The 19,230-nt window shown below is 38.1% G+C and overlaps 5 protein-coding genes across 8 annotated transcripts; 3 read left to right on the top strand and 2 right to left on the bottom strand.

The window, feature by feature from the left end:
* Window positions 1–98: 98 nt before the first annotated feature.
* Window positions 99–1,188, top strand: LOC118434561. 2 transcript variants are annotated; one of them, XM_035848352.1, is made up of 4 exons: window positions 99–469; window positions 533–679; window positions 774–915; window positions 998–1,188. In XM_035848352.1, exons 1-4 carry the CDS (start codon window positions 314–316, stop codon window positions 1,045–1,047), a joined length of 495 nt encoding a protein of 164 aa, XP_035704245.1. In that variant the 5' UTR covers window positions 99–313; the 3' UTR covers window positions 1,048–1,188. The 2 variants fall into 2 exon arrangements, with proteins under 2 accessions (XP_035704245.1, XP_035704244.1); XM_035848351.1 differs by having other exon boundaries at window positions 771–915.
* A 642-nt stretch (window positions 1,189–1,830) lies between these two features.
* LOC110843336 (uncharacterized protein PB18E9.04c-like) lies at window positions 1,831–4,038 on the top strand. Its single transcript, XM_022089296.2, has 4 exons — window positions 1,831–1,874; window positions 1,969–2,436; window positions 2,526–3,302; window positions 3,384–4,038. The coding sequence occupies exons 2-4, from the start codon at window positions 1,971–1,973 to the stop codon at window positions 3,791–3,793; spliced, it is 1,653 nt and encodes a 550-aa protein (XP_021944988.1). The 5' UTR covers window positions 1,831–1,874; window positions 1,969–1,970; the 3' UTR covers window positions 3,794–4,038.
* Window positions 4,039–9,318, bottom strand: LOC110843335. Its single transcript, XM_022089294.2, has 8 exons — window positions 8,707–9,318; window positions 7,860–8,071; window positions 7,605–7,766; window positions 7,393–7,495; window positions 6,239–6,454; window positions 5,638–5,809; window positions 4,245–4,806; window positions 4,039–4,165 (listed from the first exon to the last, which is right to left on the bottom strand). The coding sequence occupies exons 1-8, from the start codon at window positions 9,071–9,073 to the stop codon at window positions 4,118–4,120; spliced, it is 1,842 nt and encodes a 613-aa protein (XP_021944986.2). The 5' UTR covers window positions 9,074–9,318; the 3' UTR covers window positions 4,039–4,117.
* A 1,112-nt stretch (window positions 9,319–10,430) lies between these two features.
* LOC110844264 (retinol dehydrogenase 12) lies at window positions 10,431–12,157 on the top strand. The gene is made up of 6 exons (XM_022090421.2): window positions 10,431–10,710; window positions 10,783–10,912; window positions 10,988–11,223; window positions 11,296–11,523; window positions 11,613–11,733; window positions 11,848–12,157. The coding sequence occupies exons 1-6, from the start codon at window positions 10,571–10,573 to the stop codon at window positions 12,019–12,021; spliced, it is 1,029 nt and encodes a 342-aa protein (XP_021946113.1). The 5' UTR covers window positions 10,431–10,570; the 3' UTR covers window positions 12,022–12,157.
* Window positions 12,158–16,319: 4,162 nt separating this feature from the next.
* On the bottom strand, window positions 16,320–18,485 carry LOC110844736 (acetylcholine receptor subunit alpha-type acr-7). 3 transcript variants are annotated; one of them, XM_035848717.1, is made up of 10 exons: window positions 18,238–18,485; window positions 18,024–18,157; window positions 17,909–17,953; window positions 17,726–17,835; window positions 17,482–17,662; window positions 17,328–17,394; window positions 17,055–17,249; window positions 16,884–16,964; window positions 16,690–16,790; window positions 16,320–16,618 (listed from the first exon to the last, which is right to left on the bottom strand). In XM_035848717.1, the coding sequence occupies exons 1-10, from the start codon at window positions 18,302–18,304 to the stop codon at window positions 16,349–16,351; spliced, it is 1,251 nt and encodes a 416-aa protein (XP_035704610.1). In that variant the 5' UTR covers window positions 18,305–18,485; the 3' UTR covers window positions 16,320–16,348. The 3 variants fall into 3 exon arrangements, with proteins under 3 accessions (XP_035704610.1, XP_021946704.1, XP_035704611.1); XM_022091012.2 differs by having other exon boundaries at window positions 17,328–17,406; window positions 18,238–18,482; XM_035848718.1 differs by having other exon boundaries at window positions 17,328–17,406; window positions 18,242–18,479.
* Between the last annotated feature and the right edge of the window lie 745 nt (window positions 18,486–19,230).

The raw sequence follows: 19,230 nt of genomic DNA, 5'->3' as shown, positions 1-19,230 counted from the left end.
TTATGCATGGCGCATTCTTAGTCACACAAGACACTCGTGCTGGAAAAAGCTTATGCATATGTACATACGCAATAGTTGTCAATCAACCTGCACGTTACAATTAGCAGGTACACATACATACATGCCTCGTTTTCGACAAATATAGATTTCGATTTGATCAAAATACATGCGTAGATCTTTATTACTATTGAGTCATTTTTGCAATGGCGTCAGAAAACGGCATACACAATACGGAGTCAGTATCGTATTGTAGGTGTATCAGGAAGTATAACTGTAAAATTGCTCTCCGAAATTGTTCTTCTAGATTTTTAAAATGGATATCGTAGACATGGTGTTGGGGATTTTTGCATGCTATGTATTTACAATTTTGGTTCTTGTGATCCGATGTATAATACAGGGCATATTTCTTGTGTGCTACGGAGAACTAGAAGAGGAGACCGAGAATGAGAGAAAAATGAGACAGTACTCGGTATTAGATAAACCTGATCTGAGCGAAAAAATCTCGAGTAATATAATAATTTCAAATATTTAGGTCGATGTTTTTTCTGTTTTCATTGAGGACAATGAGAATACCAAGGAGAAACAGGATCAGAACAAGGAAGTCGACATTCCAATCAATCATGATGTTTCACCAGGAGGAGGGATTGAAAAAGAAAATACTGTCGCAATAAAAATCGAGGTATAAGTTGAAGAACTAAATGTCAACTCAATTTGATCGTCAACTCGATCCTCTATTATTAGTCATAAATTTAAAAAAATGCTTTGTCTAGAAGACGGTGATCAACAATACAAATTTCGAAGAAAAGCCTGAAAATCTTCCCAAAATCGTGGAGAATGTCGAGCTTGAGAAAGATGACCATCAAGATGAGATTACTGTCAATGAGGTAACAGTGGAAATGGATGCTTCTGATAATGGTGAGTTTAAAATTTAAAAAATGTTTTCTGACTAGTGCCAACTAAATAATACCTAATATATCTAATTGTATATTTTATTAAGACCTCCCAAATGACGGTGATTTCAAAGATTGTGCTGAATCTAATGCTTAAATACAGCGGAGTCCTATCTCCAACTACAATTACTTATTATGTATATATAACAATGGATCATAAGTTAACTTCATTACTCAACCAGAGAAATATTAAAATTGTAGTCACATCTTACGTAGCGTAATAAATAAATGGTTTGCAAAAAATTACACGTAACTTTTTGAACTTGTCTTATAATCCACCAAATCATTTTATTATCTGACATGAGCAATACTTTGTAAACGCATTCTTACAAATGAATATATATACATATGTGCGTATACTTAAATGCGCCTGTGATTTATGACCGTTACATGAAACCTTTTCCATCCTCGCATTGGTTCTAAAAGGAAGTTTTGTACGCATCTCGAAACCCTTGAACTTGAGAATTTCAAGCCCGTCATTGGATAATTATTTGAATTGTGCAGTTCATTTCAAGGGTATGCAAATGACGAAATATGGCAGAACAGTTACATGAAACGGGATTTTACCCGTTTAGGAAACAGCCCGAAAAATTTGGACACAATCCCTACGGAATTATGTACAGAAAGTGCAAGTGAATGAGGGAAAAGGTGCACCTGTCCAGTCAAAAGTGTTGAGGAATCAAGACACCTTTACTGTAAATATGTATGTACATGTTTGTATCTGCTGCTTACGTGCTTTGACAATGAAATTCATGAGCACCGTTAACTTTTATGAACTTCTTTCGTAACTGGATTTGTCCTATTTTTGTGCTGCAAAGGGGATATTTCTATAACATTGCCCTTATAAAAGGGCTCTGAGATCAAATTTACCTCAGTTTTGATCTGCATTTATAACAGAACGTAGAAGAGCTGATTATACAAAAGGTAAATCGCACATACTAATTTATCAGCATCATATTACACATTATGTATTAAATTAAATTAAGTTCAAATTACCTTCGTTCTTTGTTTGCTCCAGAAATGGGAGAAAAACAGGTCTTTGTGTGTCTGCTTCTTGCAGTCGCCACAAACTTCCGGTGGACATCCGCTCAGCCAGAGCAATCATCAGAACAAGCGGATACCAAAGGACTTTTCTCCTTCGGGTCAAGTAGTGATCAAGCAAACGACAACCAAGACGATCCCGGTCACACATTTAGCTACGAGTTTCTCTCCCCACAAAAAATCCTCACTGGATGTTCTGGGACCAAGTATGCGAACGGGGACGTGAAACGGGTTTACTACTTTGTGGACGCGACGGGAAAGAAGAAGTTCATCTTTCCTCATAAAGCCGTCGAGGTCGTTTTCCCATCCCCCGCTGGACTTCCTGGACTAACGAGAAGTCAAAAGGTCCACATGTCTGAGATGTGTTTTCCAACCCCGTGCAATGTTCAGGGCGTCTGTTCTCCAGGAAGCACAATTGGGCCAACAGGATGGAGTTTACCAAAATGTAAGTTGATGACGATAATGAGTCTCATTTTGTCCCCTTGTGTAGTGCAGGCACGATGTGTAACAATTTCTTGCTCATCTTTGTTGCAGTTCCTTGGCTTCCTTGGGGCAATGGTGGGAAACAAAGTGTTTATTCCTTCAATCTCACTTCGCATGGATCTGCAGAAGCGGCATTGACCTCTAATTCGGCCAACTTAGCTTTCGGAATGTCAACAAATATTGGTGGTCATAAGAAAGACCCAGTTACTCCTGGGTGGACCAGTACAACTACTCAACCTCCGTCGACCACAAGTGGGTGGACCAGTGGGTGGACTAGCTCATCAACAGCTCAACCTTCATCAAGTGGGTGGGCATCCGTTTCGAGCGAAGCAGAATCTGCAGCCCAAGTGTCCGTCGGGAGCGGTGGTACTGTGTCGGCAAGCGCGGAGGCAGAAGCAGAGGCAGAAATTTCCTTGGGTGGCGTTGCTTCTGCTTCCGCCGAAGCAGAAGCTTCTGCTGCTGCAAGTGGTGGATGGGGTTGGTCTTCCACTACACCGACCACGACGACTTGGGGATGGAAGCCACCACCTACAACGACGACGACCACGACTGTTCCATCCCCCACGCCTGGATGGGGTTGGTCAACCACAGTCCCTTCGACCACTACTGGCTGGGGATGGTCAACTACGACGACACCAACTACTTCGACTGGCTGGGGATGGTCATCTACGACGACACCAACTACGACGACTACTACATCCGCTCCTCCATGCAACACCACAACAGAAGAACCTACCACTGAACCACCCACAGAACCGCCAACCACCGAGCCACCAACAACGACAACAGGAGGCTGGTCATCGTCATCTTCTACAACGACAACTCCTGGTAAGAAAATGATGTTTTAAAGTATCCCTTCCGTCTCTCACGCAAAGAGTGAAACTAAACAAAACAAATCTGATAATGCAGGTCCTGACTGTCCTGGAGAATGCAATTGCTGCGATAAATGTCCCATTTCAAAATTTGTTGAAAAACTTGCTAGTTCAGGATTTGGCAACAACAATCCCACACCACCAATGAACCACTGGGCATCTGGAACGTGGAATTCCTACTCAGTCCCCCATCCCAACTGGCCTTTCGCTCGAAATGATCACAAAACGCCGAAAGAAGAAGACAGAAAAACTCCCAGCTTCTTTGCAAATCTTCCAGGTGCAATTAACGGTCAAGTTCCGGTCATCTATTACCCATCCTGCGATGTGAATGCCTACTACCAACCTGCCATCATCAACTATTGCTCGGGATGGAGTAAAGACGATTACAAACGGTCCATACCTGCAGATGAACTAAATGAATCTGGAAAAAAGGCCGTAGATTCTTAGGCTACAAAAAACCTCGGCTTTAATATCTATGTATTTTCATGTCTTTCGCCTGTCATGTACTAATGCAAATAATGGTGCAATCTTACTCACCAATTTTTTCCGTAGTCAAACAGAATGGAAAAAACCAATCCGAAATTTAAAAGAAAGTTCTCATAAATAAATAGCAATAGTGGTTTATATTGTTACATTTTCACCCTAACATACAAATGAATTTACATGACGTTAATTAAATTACTCCAAATCAATTGATTTAATAACATTATTTATTTTTCACACTTACATACTTACATTTTAGCGAAAAGTAGAAACTGTAAAAATTTGCTCCTACTCTTCGGTTTTGCCAGATTTCTGTGGGACATCAACATGGAGTGCCTGCATATTACAAAATTCAATAAAAGTACAGAATGAAATAATAATGGTGTACACAATTTGTCATTTAATTCAGTCTCACATCCACCACTTCACTGTACACAGGCTCAACCAGTGCTGAAACCCCACTCAGCTCCCTCAATTCCAAGATTCCAGTGCCAATCCTGATTGGTTTTGGTGGGGGTGGCGAGGCTTCAACGTCAAAGGCGCCCAGCGACCCACTCCCACTGGCACCAACCAATTCCATCATTCCAGATTGCACTGGTTCATTGGTACCCTCGTGGACACCCACCAGGTCGTACGTGACATTCGTGAATCCAGAGTCTGGGGAAACTTGAGTGACCTTTTCTTCAAGAAATGAAGCAGAATCGATTCGTTGAATCGCGTCGTCAACAAGTTCTCCCCTTTCAACGGTGGCATCCGCAGGTGTTTCTGCGGCGCTCCTCTCAATATTTACGGTCGAGACGCGCTCATTGCTAAATCTCGCAAAGCCAAACGTCCTCCCACCCGCCTGCGTGCTGCCCCTCCTTCCTGGAAAACTAATGTTGATGTTGGGCATCTGCATACTGGGAACGCGAATCGTGGGCATGGAGAGATTTGATGGGATAAGGTTGGAGATTGTTGGGAGTGTCAGGCGTGGATAGCTGTTGGGACGAAAGATTGTTTTATTTATAAAACAGCGGAACAAGTAAAGGCAATGAACCTTTATGTACTTATGTGTTCATATACATATATCTTTCTTGAAAGGAAATTCCAGAAATAATTGAGTGCAGCGCATGAGGTTTAGCTAAATTTGGGACAATATTAATCTTTTCCTACGTTTATACGTACATATATGTTTTTCATACATTCGTCTGCAACAGAGTGAGTAATAGCATAGAGTTGCACTTTCTCTTTCTTGTAATAATGTTAGATCGGTTAGCAAAGAGACAATTGAGCTCACATCTGCAAATTTAATGCTTTCACTGCTTTCTTCTTCTTTCACTCAAAGGATCATATTCAAGTGGGCGGCATAATGCAATAAGTAATGTACTCCAATCGGGATTTCGGAGTTCCATTAAGCGGATCCTTCGATTTCCAAATTGGATTAGCTAGAATTGATTAAACTTGTTCGAGGAAAGAGAAGATACAAGGATTCGCGAATCGTAAATAAATGGACGGTCAAAGCACAACCACTTTGCTTTCGTTTATGTCCAACTGATGATACAACTTCACTTTGAAATCTCACAAAACGAGAGGAGATTGAAAGTTTCGACTCACTTTCACTTTTCTGGCTTTAACTTTGACTCTCTTAATACTAAATATGTACATTGAGGCACTTGTGCGTATGTACTGTATGTATAAGCTGGCTGAATACTTATCTTTAGAATTATTTACTTGTGCATCTTACATATTTCCTTTTGCAACTTAAAAATGGACACTAAAATTGTATGCATGTATTCATAACGTTTACAAAAATTGGGGAAATCTGGTACCTTCCGTTTTGCCTGTAGTAGATGAAACAAAAGACGGCAAGAAGGGCAGTGATCGCCAGGAGGACCAAGAAAGTAATTGTTCCCCCACCGAGCCCTTCTGAAGTCCATTTGTCTACATCAGAAGGTCCGTGATTCCAAGACCCTATCCAAGTCACTTCTTCGACCTGTGGCTCTGCGTCAAAAAGTATAACAATGAAAGTGCAAGGTAAATAATGGGGAGACAATAGAATATTCTGTAATACAGTACAACGGAATAGATATCAATCGACATCAACTGTTTATGGGCTAATTATTCACGGCCCTCTGTAGGCTTTCTCTTTCTCTCTAGTCGAGTATAGAATCTCACGTTCTCTTCTACGTGCTTCATGGGGATCCAGCTCATTTGTCTCCGTCATTAGAAACAATTGAAGTATTTACTCACTATTTGGGGCCCTTTGTTTTCCCGAACAATTGTAATAACAAAGAAAATGTGAGAAAATCATAAATGAATATGCACTGTTGCCTATTAGTCTCCTAGCTCAAAATTTAGCAACTTACATAAATACTTTCATTTCATCTTGAAAATTTATTTGTTACAAAAAATTGTGTATCTTTAACTTACGAGACTTTAGAAATATTACGATTCGGCCCAACATGTTAAGTGCAGATTCGGTCGCATCTTTTGTAGCGGGCACAAGAATAACGTGGGCATTTCTCCGACTGAACCTTGACACAAAATAGTCCACTTGAGATGAGGGGGTCGGCCTGATGGATTTCAATTGAGAGTCAATTGCTCCAAGTTGCAGTGATCCAGTATGTTTGATTTTAATATGAAATCCTACATGTCGTTTCAAAAAAACCAATAAATAAATATTTACCCAAATATATATAACAAGAGTGCTGGAAAGGTTAATGCGGATTTTCCTCTGAATATGAGAATCTGTACGTATTCCTACCACTCTCGCTGGACTTTCTCCATCTTTCGTACTTGTAGTAGAACCACAATCTTTATTCTGGCTTAAGATTAGTATAGATTTGATTACTCTGTTGTCCATGTGTTATCATCGATAGATTTATGTGTACACTCTGTCACAGTATTTAACCAAGAAATTACTCAAACAATCACAACTTTCTCCAGTGCTTGCTTTTATACAGCTATTTAACTATTGAGAAAGGTAAGTGACCACAATTCTCACCCCTCATTCAAATCCAACATAACTATTTGGTAAAGTGGATTGAATAATCCCTTATCATCATCTTGATCATCATCCGGGATGATAAGTAAACGTGTACCAAACCCCAAATCCATTATTATTAGTGGTTCGTTGGTTTGGTGGTGGTGGTGATACGGTAGATGAGGAAGAGCAAAACTGGTCTGGAGATCGTCTATGTATTTATGTGTGTATTCCCAAGATGAGGAAAGAAATATGGTACAAAACAGGTTGCTGCTGCTTCTGCTGAATATGAAGGTGAGCTTCTGTTCTGCGGCTTGTCAAGAGGACAATCTAATTTCTCTAATGCATTTCTCTCCAAAAACAACACACGAACTCTTCCTCAACCAAAAGCGAGCAAGAGCAAGGCAGATATTGCACACTTTCACCCTATGCTTTCACCTCCATCTCACAAAGTCCACCTGTACAGATGTATATGCATATTTTTGATGAAAGGATGATTATATGTGTACAGGCCTTGGATGTTTATTCAAAAGTTCAAACGGGGCCTAAAATTTGTAGAACGGAACCTTAATTCAATTTTTGTATATAGACCACAACTTACCGCAAATTGGGCAGCAGAATCCGTGAGGGGTGAGTGGGTTTGTACATCCTCCTTCGTGCTCCTCGTCAAGATTTAAACATTCTGCTTGAGCAAGGGAACAAATCTGGAAAATAAATTGATTTACTTATTTTCATTAACAGCAATTTTGGCATTAACGGGGAAGTTGTAAAGAATTCCCCCTTTCTTGAATTTGTATCTACTGTCTATGCTACCCTTTGCTTTACTGTAGACTGGTAATTATTGCAAATGCAGGAATCATCATCATCTTTGCAATCTAAATTGGTCAGGTTGAAATCAACCTCGGTCTCTTTTTTCCATTGAAGTTTTCCCATTTGTGATGTCATCATAATTGCGATATCCGTGTATGAAATGACCTAAGAAACATGTATATATCAATATCGCATTAAAGGATAAGTTGTGTACATATGATTACGTTGTTAAATGAAAAAAGAAGTATTCAACTGCACCTTTTCCCCTAATAAAAACTTCCCAACAGAGACATTTTGAGGTATGGTAATGCTAAATGTCGAATTTGGGGAGAATTTAGCAACATCGAATTGGCACGGCACTCTCTCCACGTGTGGAATTGCATTTTGACCCCATGCGAGTTCAGTACTGGTCACATCCCAATTGCGGGGATCGAACCAATCTGATTTTGATGTCCGGCGAAATTTTACCTCTGTCAAAGATTGAAACATTCAATTGAAATTGTTGAAACTCGATGTCAAAAACGGAAATATACATGCAGTATGTGTAGCATTATCTATTTGGTGCACTATGTGTGTCAAAATGACATATTGTAAGTGCTGAAGACGAGCTTGTGTATGCATGTACATACGTATGTACATATTCAAGTACTTACACACACGAGTGGGCGGAAATAATCCTACCTCTATTTCGTTCATTCACAGGTTTGTGGTTAACGTACGATTTGAGAAAATTGACAAATTGTGTGGTTTTGCAGTCGTCAAAAATCCTTCAGAAACAGGAGTCACCAAGGACTTTCAATTTCTACTGTGAAAGTGGTTTCCAATTACATGGAACAACCCACTTTATCGAATGTGTAGCTTTCGTCTTGCAATTAAAATTCAATTGACGGTATTTGGTTCGAAAGCTATATGCTAAGACAGCATTTCCAATATATACGTACAGATGTTTACAACGTGGTATCGATTTTTTTGTAAATTTCCAGAATTCCGTTCCCATTTTCTCAAAACTTATTGGAAATGATGACGAGTTTGCCGTTGAAACAAATTAAGAATGAAGTGTGGTGGTTGATCTTATCTTTCCATACTTTCTTTCCGTCGTCCTTACCTCGAGCTCGTTGACAACTCCCATCACTTTTCCCCTTATCAGATAAAGTGGTGACTCCTGGTTGGAATACAAAATGCCCGGTCAACGGCAAAATGATTTGTTTCCCAATAAAGAACGTTGGCCAAGACACCACGGTCGTGTCCATCCATCCCGGAAATGAAAAAATATTTGAGGAACAATTCGCATCCACCAAACCCTCCCAATTATCTGCATTCTCAAAGTTTGTGTTCTTTCTCCAGCTCCGAACCCCACGAAACTTGTCAGCTCCAGCCAAACTCTCACTACCGGCTCCATTGTGGAGACAATAAGTCAGAAAAATAATAATTCTGATTACAAAGGTGGTCAAGTTTACACTAAAAACTTCCATTATTGCAAATTACATGCAAACTTTGAATACTTTTTAGAGAATTTTTAAACTGCGTCTAAAAATTGTGCACGCTATAAAATGGCTGCTATGTATGTATATGTATACGTAGTATGTATGTATCTGCTTGTGATATTCCATCCTAAAAATGTTTGGCACATTTCGTTTTTCAGCATTTGGTAAGAAATTTGAGACAATGCATTAGAGAGGCTGTTGAGATGACAAACAACAGGCAGACATACATGAGACCGAGTACGAGAGCGAGAACATGGGCGGCAGGGGTACGCGAACGTAACTGAAGCCATTGACAGCCCAACAACGGCCAAGTGGGAGGATGAGCGTGTGTGTGTTCCATGATGAATTCGAGATGATCTCTTCTCCTCCTTCTTGTTTTGCTTTAGTGCACTTCAAAAAAGTTGGATTTATTCCGTATTTCCTGCACGTTTACTCGTATATCAAAAACAAAAAGTTTTGAGTGCGAGACAGGCTTATTCTTTATGAACTCAACCCCTTTCCGTAAATATATGCATTGTCCATCTGAGGAGACGGAATCGGGAAGAGCACGACGTACAACAATCTTGTTTTATTCGATCGGGTACGATCTATTAAGACGTTGAAGCTCTTGATTTTTTACAATGATATTGCAAAAGCATGCACCTATAAAGAATCTATCTGCCATGCCAAGTTCTGCATTGGACAACTACTTACATCTACATATTTTGGATTCCAGGGGAAATCGTCATATCTGATTAACATTTGATTTCAGGATCAATAGGCTAATATGTACATATAACCAAAGTGAGAAGTTTGTTACGATTGATTATTATCTGCATAACATTTATAGAGAGAAAAGGGCAGATTTGAAATAAGACCAAAGATTCGCCTGTAAATATTTACCCGTGCATGTAACAAACATACAGACACATACATAATTCAATCGGAAATAGCTCCTATTATAAAGACATACTTAATTATTCTTATCATCCAATGGATCAATATGACATACATAGATTGCTGTATGCTAGTGTAATAGAAAAAAAATAGACAAATTAGCAAAAGTTGACTTATCATGATAGAACTACAAATTCTGCTCCACCTTAATTTATATCGACGGTTTATTGTGCAATGAGTGGGCAAACGACAATGTAATTATTATTCTGATGGAATGCAACGATTTAATAAGTTCAATGCTATTTTTGGAACTTTACATATACAATGTAGTCGTATATGTAAAATAATCAATTTATGTATATTATATATAAATTGATTATTTAGAGATAAACATGTAATGCAAAACATGTACCTATGTAGAAATGAATCTCATTTATTGTTGACCTTGGTCAGACATATGCAACATCATTCTCATGAGTCCTCCATAAAACCGATGCTGAGATACCAAACTTCATACTTATTCCCAAGTTTAGCTTTGTCATCGCACTAGAAAAAGTTTATATTTAATTTAATTACTCGAGAATCGAGTTACTTTAATGAGCTGGTGAAATGTTGGGAACAATTTTAATTCTGGTGGGTGGTGGCCTCGTCCTCCTTCGACTTTTTCTCAACAAGCTATACGGAACCGTTGACCCAAACAATGAGATTAGCGCAAAAGGAAAAATTGTCATTGTTACTGGGGCAAATGCGTAAGAATCGTCATTGTAATTTTCTCCATACTACATAAATAATTTGCAAGTAATAATTGTAATATTTTTCAGAGGGGTAGGAAGATCCACGACATTGGAGTTTGCAAAAAGAGATGCTCATGTTATTTTAGCCTGCAGAGACATATCCAGAGCAAATGAAGCAATCAAATATATTCGGGAGCAGACCACAAATGGCCAACTGGTAAAAATTTGTCATAATTTACGATTGAGGGGCCTTAAAAAATAAGCGTAAATGTATGTATGAATGTGTACTTAGGTGGTAATGCAACTGGATTTGGGTTGCTTTGAATCTGTGCGAAAATTTGCGACAGAGTTTAACAGGAAATACGAAAAACTTGACATTTTGGTGAACAACGGTGCAGTAATGTTAAATCCTGATTCACATTTGAAAACCACAGACGGCTATGAGATTCATTTTGGGGTGAATCATTTGGGCCATTTTCTTCTCACGAAGTTGCTACTGGAGAAACTTAAAGCTGCAGCTCCTAGCAGGTTTCAGGACAATTAAAACTTTCGATTATTTTTGCATATAAATATGTTAGTCTCATTGTCTTATTATGTTAGAATTGTAACTGTGAGCGCACTTGCCCACAATGTTGGTTCAGTGAACAGAATTCTTGGAATGGGAAAAACAACTGCGTCCGGAGAGCAGCCGAAATACACTTACAGTTTTGTGGATAGACTATTTTTAAAGAAAATTGGCCCAGGAAATAAACCGTATTCTGATTCTAAGCTGGCAAATGCACTGTTTTCATTAGAATTAGCAAGACGCCTGGAAGGTAGTGGGGTGAGGTGAGGTTTTAACTAAACTTGAAATTTCCTTATATTCAAGTATTTAATTTTAAAGGAAATAAGTCTCAATTTCGCTTCTGATTTTTCAGAACATACGCATTATGTCCAGGAATTGTCAACACAGGGTTGGCAGACTCGTTGGATATTCCAAAGTTTTTGTACATCCCAATAAAAGTTATTCTAAGGTACCTCCTCAAAACTCCAGAGCAGGTAAAGCAGCGATTGTGAAATAATAATAAGTAAATTGTTACGATCATAAATTATTGACACTCCAAATTTATTCTTGGGGGATATACAATGTGCACGGTTTTGAAATCCAAACAGGGCTGTTGGACAACAATGTATTGTGCTCTTAGCCGGGATCTCATCAATGAAAGTGGTTTAATGTACCAACATTGCGCCGCCTGGGACCCCAAAGACAGAATTCGGTTGAAGGAAGAGGATTCTGTGGAGCTGTGGAATTTAAGTGAGCGGCTCACAGGAATAATTCCTCCATAATAACTTGGTCATTTCGAGTGCAAAGAATCAATTTTTAAATTATACAATAAATCTACACTTACACTTAAAAGCTTCATAGAAAGATACATTGTTTTACGAGATACGTTAGTACTTAAATAAATTATTTTTGATTGCACATTTGATGATGACTCACTTTCCAATGACGTGACATAGAACATTGATGAACATTTGCCACTACGCCCAATGAAGTGAAAATGAAAATGTATACGTTTAGAGTGTATATTCCTGTTGTGCATTGTTTCTATGTTTGGAGCAAGCAGAAGTCGTAGCGAGAAGGAAAAAATATTGCTGCTGGATGATTTTGGGACGAAACTAATTAGAAGTGAGTGAGTGAAACGGGATCAGGATTAGGGTGGGTGGGTGGTGGTGGAGAGATGTGTTTAGAAAGTACTGAAAGCAGTACAAGGGATGGATGGATGAACTGGAGGGGGTCACATCGACAACAATCTTTCACACGATGAACTTCACGACAATAGGGTCAGAATTATAGACAGGCTGACATTTGGAAAATATAGGGACTAAAACCCCTGCATTTATTGATTGAAATTTAGGATGAATGAAAAATTACTAGTTTATCCAACTACATAAATAAACTTGGCTGAAAAACGTACCATTTATATTGTTAGGCTTGCTACATAATTACATATATATGTATGCATGAGAAAATGCATTAACTTGGTAGTTTTGTATCATCTGATGCATCTAACCTTTAAGAGGGCGCATTTTCATCTGGAACCCTCATCTATTCTTCTTAATTACTCATAATGCTGATTTACGCATTATTATTTGGAATGAGTAAAAAAAAGTTGAAATAGAAAGCACCCACGCAGATGCAGCAGTAAACACGGGGCCGAAAATAAAATAAAAGGCTTACTCATCATGCCGTGCACAGTACTTAAAAAACTCCAGGATATGCACAGCCTTCGCACTCCAGATAACGGCTCTTATTCCCACTTTCTATAGTGTGCTTCGGTTGACGCTGAAAGAGCAGTGTAAAGGTGAAGGTGACATTATTCTCTCCTTTTCTCTGCTTGAATAAATAAATGCATCCTTTCAGTTTTCCGGTTCAGTTTTTTGTTTTCATTTTCACTCAAAGAGGAAAAACTTTGCTTGGTTGGAGTTTGGTTTTGATTAATGTACTATTTCAAGAACTCACCTTCACCATCAATCTCACGTCACAGTGCAAAGTTGAGTTTTTTTTAACCTTTCCTGAGATGCAATATGCAAATGCGGAAATAAATGGAAAAATCATTCACATTTACCATATGCTTTTATTTCTTTTACTTTGAAAATCACTTTAAATGAATGAATATGCATATGTATTTATAGTCATTTTCATAAGGAAAGTGAAAGTTTCATGCACAACAAATAGCCACAAATTAACGCTCTTGATGATTCCTGTACCTTTACGAAAGTAAGGGCGACTCGTGTCGTTATTCTAGCATTTTGGGATAATTTTGTGTTGGTTGTAATCTGACAAGAGTTTGAAGTGGTGGGTGGCTAAGTAAATAAATAAGTAAGTGAGGTGAGAAGTGGGGGTTATCCGGTTGATTTGATGGGGTTTCCTGGTGGGGAGATGAGATGAAGAAATGGAGCAAGTCCTCTCCAAAGCTCAACAGTTTCTCTCTCTCGCGTCCGTCAAGATGTCAGGATTCTCAGGATCTCATTTTAGTAACAGGTTTCCTCCTCTCCTTCGGGGACAATGTCTCGGTGGGCTCACAACTCTCTCTCTTTTCCTCCTCTGGCCTTCGCCTTCGTCGTCGTGGAGCACAAACTGTCTGCGAGGAAAGCGACGGACAACTTATTTCTCTGCCATTGAGCTCGCTCTTCTCCTACCACGATGCTGCATATGCCTGCGACATGGTGAAAGTAAAAAGTCAGTAAGTGAAGTGAAGAAGGCACAGCAAACGTTTGTTACTTTGTCCTGACGGATCTAGATTAACAACTGGATTTATTTACAAGATGTGTGTAGTGGTATGGAGCACTTGTTCTCGACTTGATATATTTAGTGGTTGCAATTCAGTAGTGAAATTTTAGGTAAAAAAATAATAGGATTTTTTTGCGATCTCCTTTCCTCGGTTGACCGTAACCGCATAGATGAATGCTTATGTATGTATGTACTATTGCGTTCATGTTGTTCAAATGACGTAGCGTAGATGTACACAAACTTATAAGCGTATACATAATTATCTTAGGATTAGATATGTTTGGGTAACCCACTTTAATCAATACAGCCAAATAGAAAATTACAGGAAAAAGTTTAAAATTATAGAATTCTTCCCAGCTTGACTTACTTATTGTAATATTTTCTCTGCTTTTTTACCCTACTTTTCCTACTCTTGGAATTAGAAATGTCGTGCTGTGTAGTAGAATGATGGAAAAGTTTTATGCTGTCCCAAATAAGTAAAAGAAAGAAACCATTTTTGCCATCGTGCGCGACTCGCATTATCATTTGAGTTGGTGATTTTAAGAAAGAAAGGATTATCGAGACCATTATCTGTTATCAGGTATTTAGAAGTGGTGCTTTCAGTTTCATTTCGAGAGAGGGAAGAGCATATCACACCCAATCTTTCCTCTTGAGACTTGACTTGACTACACAATACAACAAAAGCATAAGAGGATTTGCTTAATATCCGTCCATCTCAGAAATCTATTCTGTCTCACCTTTTCCCAGCAGCCACACCTTCTTTCACTTTTTCCTCACCCGTTACGAGTCACGTTATGTGTATGCACATATTCCTGTAGTGATTCTCCTCTTTGTCCAATCTCTTATTGTGATGATCACAATGTGATCTGTCATTATCGGTACATTTCCGTTTGCACTTCTTGCAATCAACGGAGCAAATAAATGCGTAGAATGCACAGTCGTTAGAATGGAATGTTCATCATTATGCGCATGGCTATTTTAAAATTGCCAGTGCAAATAAATTGAATTCAGTCAAATGGATACAAGTGTACTTATAATAAGGCAATAGTGAGATTTTGGAAAACTCATCTTAACTGTACTCGCACAAGAACAGTAGTTAAAATTGACTTTCGTGTGACGATTAATTATTTAAAAGATAAGGAACATGAGTAACTTTCTTTTACCAACAGGTAGTTATAATTATAACGAAAAACTATAAGAAGAATACGGAAAAACATGGGAAGAATAAAACGCCCTCCTTCCACTCCGTATGAACTATGAAGTCTTCATGTTCTTGTTTTTATTTTTCGCAAGGGAAAGAATAACTTCTTGGTCTCTTCGCTACTGCATGTATGTTCCCGTTTTCTTCGAAACTCGTATTCATGTGGAAGCTTACATACAATGAAACTAAAAAATAATAATGCATTGTTTGAGGAGAGAAATATGTATCGTATGAAAGTATAAACTAAGGATGCCAGCCATATTTAATGCATTTAATGTATTCCATAAATACTTAGATGAACAATTTTTCTTTTACAGAGTTTTCGAAACGGGATAATGTCGTCACATTATTTGCCCCCACTATTTCACTATTTCCACTTTCGTTCCCGTTAAGTGTAGATCAAACAGGGTCCGGTATGACGAAAGAGACATTGACTATACATCCCTGTGAATTCTGATGTCCACCCATCGAGTCAACTTTTCCTCCCTTCCTTTGTGCTCAGTTTGGCGATCATGAATTTTTTATTTCCATTTGTTTACACTGCACACAACACCCAGTGAGCAGGAAAGTAACCGGGTGGACACTGGATAGCCTTCACTTGTACTCGTAGAGGTTTTAGCAGAGCCAAATATGTAGGTAAGCAGGGAGAAAGCGAGAGATAAAGGCGAGTGAAAATCCTTTGTTTATCCAGAGGTCGATATATACCTACGTATATGTCGTCTAATACCGTCAGGCTTGTTTGTACACTGGCGTATGTCATGGTTGGTTATTGGTTGCTTGAGTGGACGGATGGATGGACTTGGAAATAAACAGTTTAACTGCAATTTAAACGGATAAGTTGTAATGTCAACGAAGAAACGAGGAGAAAATTGATTTGCCATGCTTTCTCCTGATGGTATGGAACGGACAGAGTAGTTTGGGTAGTTTGCAGGCTTAATATGCGTATATGTATTGATGGACGACCAACGAATTGTCACAGCTCCTTTGTTAATGTACAATTATGTCAAAAATTATTGACATTTGTTGGAATATGTACTATCTGACGAGTTGAAAGTTTACTCTGTCTGAAGGTTTATGTCATACATAAAAATTTTTATACTTAAAGTCAGATGCCATACCTCTCAATCACTTGCAAAATTAATTGTGGGGTTCACCTTGAATAAATGTTACTTTTTATTTCAAGTTTCGTATGTTGGAAAGGCAGAGAAATCAAAAATAATTAGAACTAGAGTCCAAATAACAAATAAAAATTTGTGTGCTAACAAAGCAAATTGTTGCCATTCGCCAAAATCTCTGGGTTGCTGGTATATTTTTGGTCGATTGTCGGCCAACGTGAGTTCTTGTAAGTCGTTGTAATTGTGCTGGATGTCCGATTGAGACAGATTTTCAGGTGATAATCGGATTCGAAGTGATCCGACTTGAGGACGTTTATCTAACATCTGTTTCACCTTAAATTAAAAACAAATTGATATTAATATTAATTGCAATAAAAAAAATATGCCACATTTCATATAATCACCTTTAAAGGGAGAGATCCTGTTTTATAATAAATATGATATGAAATAATGTTTGTGAATAGAATTAGAAATCCCAGATACGACAGTCTCACAAAATATTTTGCTACAAAATCATAAAATTTTATGATATTTACAGATAAATATCAGATAACGTTTCACTCCGGACGGCTTTCATTGCAATATGAATTTATTTTACCAAGATCTGTGGGTTCTGTGCTTCCCAACTTTGGGTCGAATCTCATCGAACAATGAATGCTGAGTAACATTGAGAGCAATACTGCTCAAATATGTAATAATATGCAAGTATTTTAGGTTCAGTTAAAATATACGTTGAATAACATTAATGAAAAAATGCAGAATTGAGTACCCAGAATAATTGTGAAAGCACTTGAGGGGGCCAATAAACAGCTCATAAAGAGCAATCCTAAGGCGAAATAACTGAAAGATTTTGCCTCGTCCAAAATTGCTTGGCCACGCCGTTGTAGTAGCAATACAAACTGGACATCCAGATAAGGCGCAGTGCAACAGGAATAATATTGTTCCGTTCGGATTGCAGGACATTCTGAGATAATATGACGATTATTATCGTGACAAACAATATTCAAACAAATGATGCATTAAGATTTATATATTGAACAACCAAGAACGTTCCACTCTGGCGATTGGACAATGGAGTTTATGTCCGCACTACTTGCATTATACTCCAACTGGAGATCAACCTTTATCAATCAGACTTTAAATACCCATTACACTTTTGTCACTTTGGACTAATTTGTATTCACTAATTTACTTACATGGCTTCCGTCCCAAGTCCAAGAGCCAAACTTGATTGCGCATCTTAATTTCTCAAACGGATAACTGCTTCCGTTTAAATGACAAGGATTTGTTATCTGGGCGGGTGGAATGTATCGCACCTTTCCGGTATTTTTTACGACGACATTAGTTTTGTGAAACGGATCTTTGTCAATACCTATACTGCAAGGGATACAATTTAAATAAAGTTAATGATTTTTTAGAAAAGAATTGAGCCTTGCATACTGAGTATAGCTGTAAATGTCAGGAATCCAAATTTTATAAGGGTCAAGTCTTAGGCTATCAATGTTTTCGAATTCTGAAGGTTCCCAGCGTAAGTTATGTGCCTGCCATCCCTGAAATTAGTACTCGCCTATTAAATAAGTTCTCAAATTGGTATTTTAAATTCTAATTATTACTGATATATACCAGATTTAGCCATGCTGTTAAATCGACATGGTGCATATCGGCAACCTTAGTAAATATTAAATGTTAGGTAAAATAATTCTGTGTATGACGCATGTAAGTTAAATTACATGTGTACCACTTCGTCTATCCTCAAAATATAGAGACCAATTGTGACCGTGACGGTATCATTGTGATTTTCAACAGGTCGTTCTTGAGGTTCCAAATCGTTGAGCAAATGTTGAATAAGCTGCTTTTCAGCTTTACTTCCATCTACGAAAAAGTGCAATCGGTTTGAATTTAGTCTGTCTACGTTCTTATTGAAAACTAATGTATTTCACTTTTTAACTTACGCACAGAGTAAAAGCTAAATAAGTTAAAAGTTAGAAATGAACTTAGTAAAATTTCAAAAGACTTCATGACAATATTTTATGCTGAATGTCAGCATTTGTCAGTTTTTGTAATGCAGACTTGTGTTGTGGCATAATAATAGGATCCGTAAAATGAGGCAGGCAGGAGGAGGTCACTGCGTTGATTGAATAAATTACTTTGATTTGCGCCCTTGACTTTCAGTTGAAGAATTATTCGTTCTGCTTTACACCAGACGAGTCAAAACTACATATTATGTAAATGTTGAAATGATGACAGTTTGCATATTATATAAAACGAACAGACCGAGTCCTTGAGCAAAGACATAGACATCAGACTATTGGTACTTGTAAAAAATGAAATTATACCAAGCATCTTGTATTTACACCATACATACACATGGAAATATGTGAATACACATGTTCTGTTCTAGATCGATGAGATTATGAGTACAAGTTGCAAATTGTCAGTCCATTAATTATATTTAAAAGTTTCTGTTTCAAAATTTATTGATATGTCTGCATTGAACACATTGGACACTTGTACATAAGTAAACTGCTGCTAATCATGAAGTCGATTACAAAGTCCTAATCTAGACACGGCACGGGCTCCTAAAGTTCGTTCGTATATGAATAAAAGTAGATATGCAACGATTTATAAAGTGGTTCAATCTTGTTGATTTATGCTTTGGCCCATTTATTTACCTGTTTTGAATAGAATGGATGTCAACTCAAGTTGGACGGAAGTTCCGATCCACCATGTCACACATTGTCAAAGCATTATTTGCTGTGTGTCATTTGCAGTGAAGCTATTCTCTGGACGCTTGGGCAAACAAATGTCAAGTAGGTATGGGGAAATGGTGGGAAGCACCCTTTCATCACCTTATCATCACATCAACTCTCCAGCACAAGCACATGTCAGTACGTAATAAAGGCAGAAATGTATTCCAAGTGGGTTTGTTTTCACCAAGTCAATTG

This window comes from Folsomia candida, unplaced genomic scaffold (genome assembly GCF_002217175.1).
Source record: "Folsomia candida strain VU population unplaced genomic scaffold, ASM221717v1 Fcan01_Sc002, whole genome shotgun sequence".
Lineage (NCBI taxonomy): Eukaryota > Metazoa > Arthropoda > Collembola > Entomobryomorpha > Isotomidae > Folsomia > Folsomia candida.
This window is presented reverse-complemented; position numbering and strand designations above follow the sequence as displayed.

What these genes read in the sequence shown, in the direction of transcription:
- LOC118434561 (XM_035848351.1), top strand. Translation starts at nt 314, where the DNA reads ATGGATATCGTAGACATGGTGTTGGGGATTTTTGCATGCTATGTATTT. An exon ending in GAAAAATGAGACAGTACTCG is followed by an intron (nt 470 to 532) that starts GTATTAGATAAA and finishes TCAAATATTTAG; the next exon opens with GTCGATGTTTTTTCTGTTTT. An exon ending in AATGGATGCTTCTGATAATG is followed by an intron (nt 916 to 997) that starts GTGAGTTTAAAA and finishes TATTTTATTAAG; the next exon opens with ACCTCCCAAATGACGGTGAT.
- LOC110843335 (XM_022089294.2), bottom strand. Translation starts at nt 9,073, where the DNA reads ATGGAAGTTTTTAGTGTAAACTTGACCACCTTTGTAATCAGAATTATT. An exon ending in GAGTTGTCAACGAGCTCGAG is followed by an intron (nt 8,072 to 8,706) that starts GTAAGGACGACG and finishes AATCTTTGACAG; the next exon opens with AGGTAAAATTTCGCCGGACA. An exon ending in ATTCTGCTGCCCAATTTGCG is followed by an intron (nt 6,455 to 7,392) that starts GTAAGTTGTGGT and finishes AACGACATGTAG; the next exon opens with GATTTCATATTAAAATCAAA.
- LOC110843336 (XM_022089296.2), top strand. Translation starts at nt 1,971, where the DNA reads ATGGGAGAAAAACAGGTCTTTGTGTGTCTGCTTCTTGCAGTCGCCACA. An exon ending in AGGATGGAGTTTACCAAAAT is followed by an intron (nt 2,437 to 2,525) that starts GTAAGTTGATGA and finishes TCTTTGTTGCAG; the next exon opens with TTCCTTGGCTTCCTTGGGGC. An exon ending in TTCTACAACGACAACTCCTG is followed by an intron (nt 3,303 to 3,383) that starts GTAAGAAAATGA and finishes CTGATAATGCAG; the next exon opens with GTCCTGACTGTCCTGGAGAA.
- LOC110844736 (XM_022091012.2), bottom strand. Translation starts at nt 18,304, where the DNA reads ATGAAGTCTTTTGAAATTTTACTAAGTTCATTTCTAACTTTTAACTTA. An exon ending in TGCTTTCACAATTATTCTGG is followed by an intron (nt 16,965 to 17,054) that starts GTACTCAATTCT and finishes ATATTTGAGCAG; the next exon opens with TATTGCTCTCAATGTTACTC. An exon ending in CACAGAACCCACAGATCTTG is followed by an intron (nt 16,791 to 16,883) that starts GTAAAATAAATT and finishes ATGATTTTGTAG; the next exon opens with CAAAATATTTTGTGAGACTG.
- LOC110844264 (XM_022090421.2), top strand. Translation starts at nt 10,571, where the DNA reads ATGTTGGGAACAATTTTAATTCTGGTGGGTGGTGGCCTCGTCCTCCTT. An exon ending in AGACCACAAATGGCCAACTG is followed by an intron (nt 10,913 to 10,987) that starts GTAAAAATTTGT and finishes ATGTGTACTTAG; the next exon opens with GTGGTAATGCAACTGGATTT. An exon ending in TCCTCAAAACTCCAGAGCAG is followed by an intron (nt 11,734 to 11,847) that starts GTAAAGCAGCGA and finishes AAATCCAAACAG; the next exon opens with GGCTGTTGGACAACAATGTA.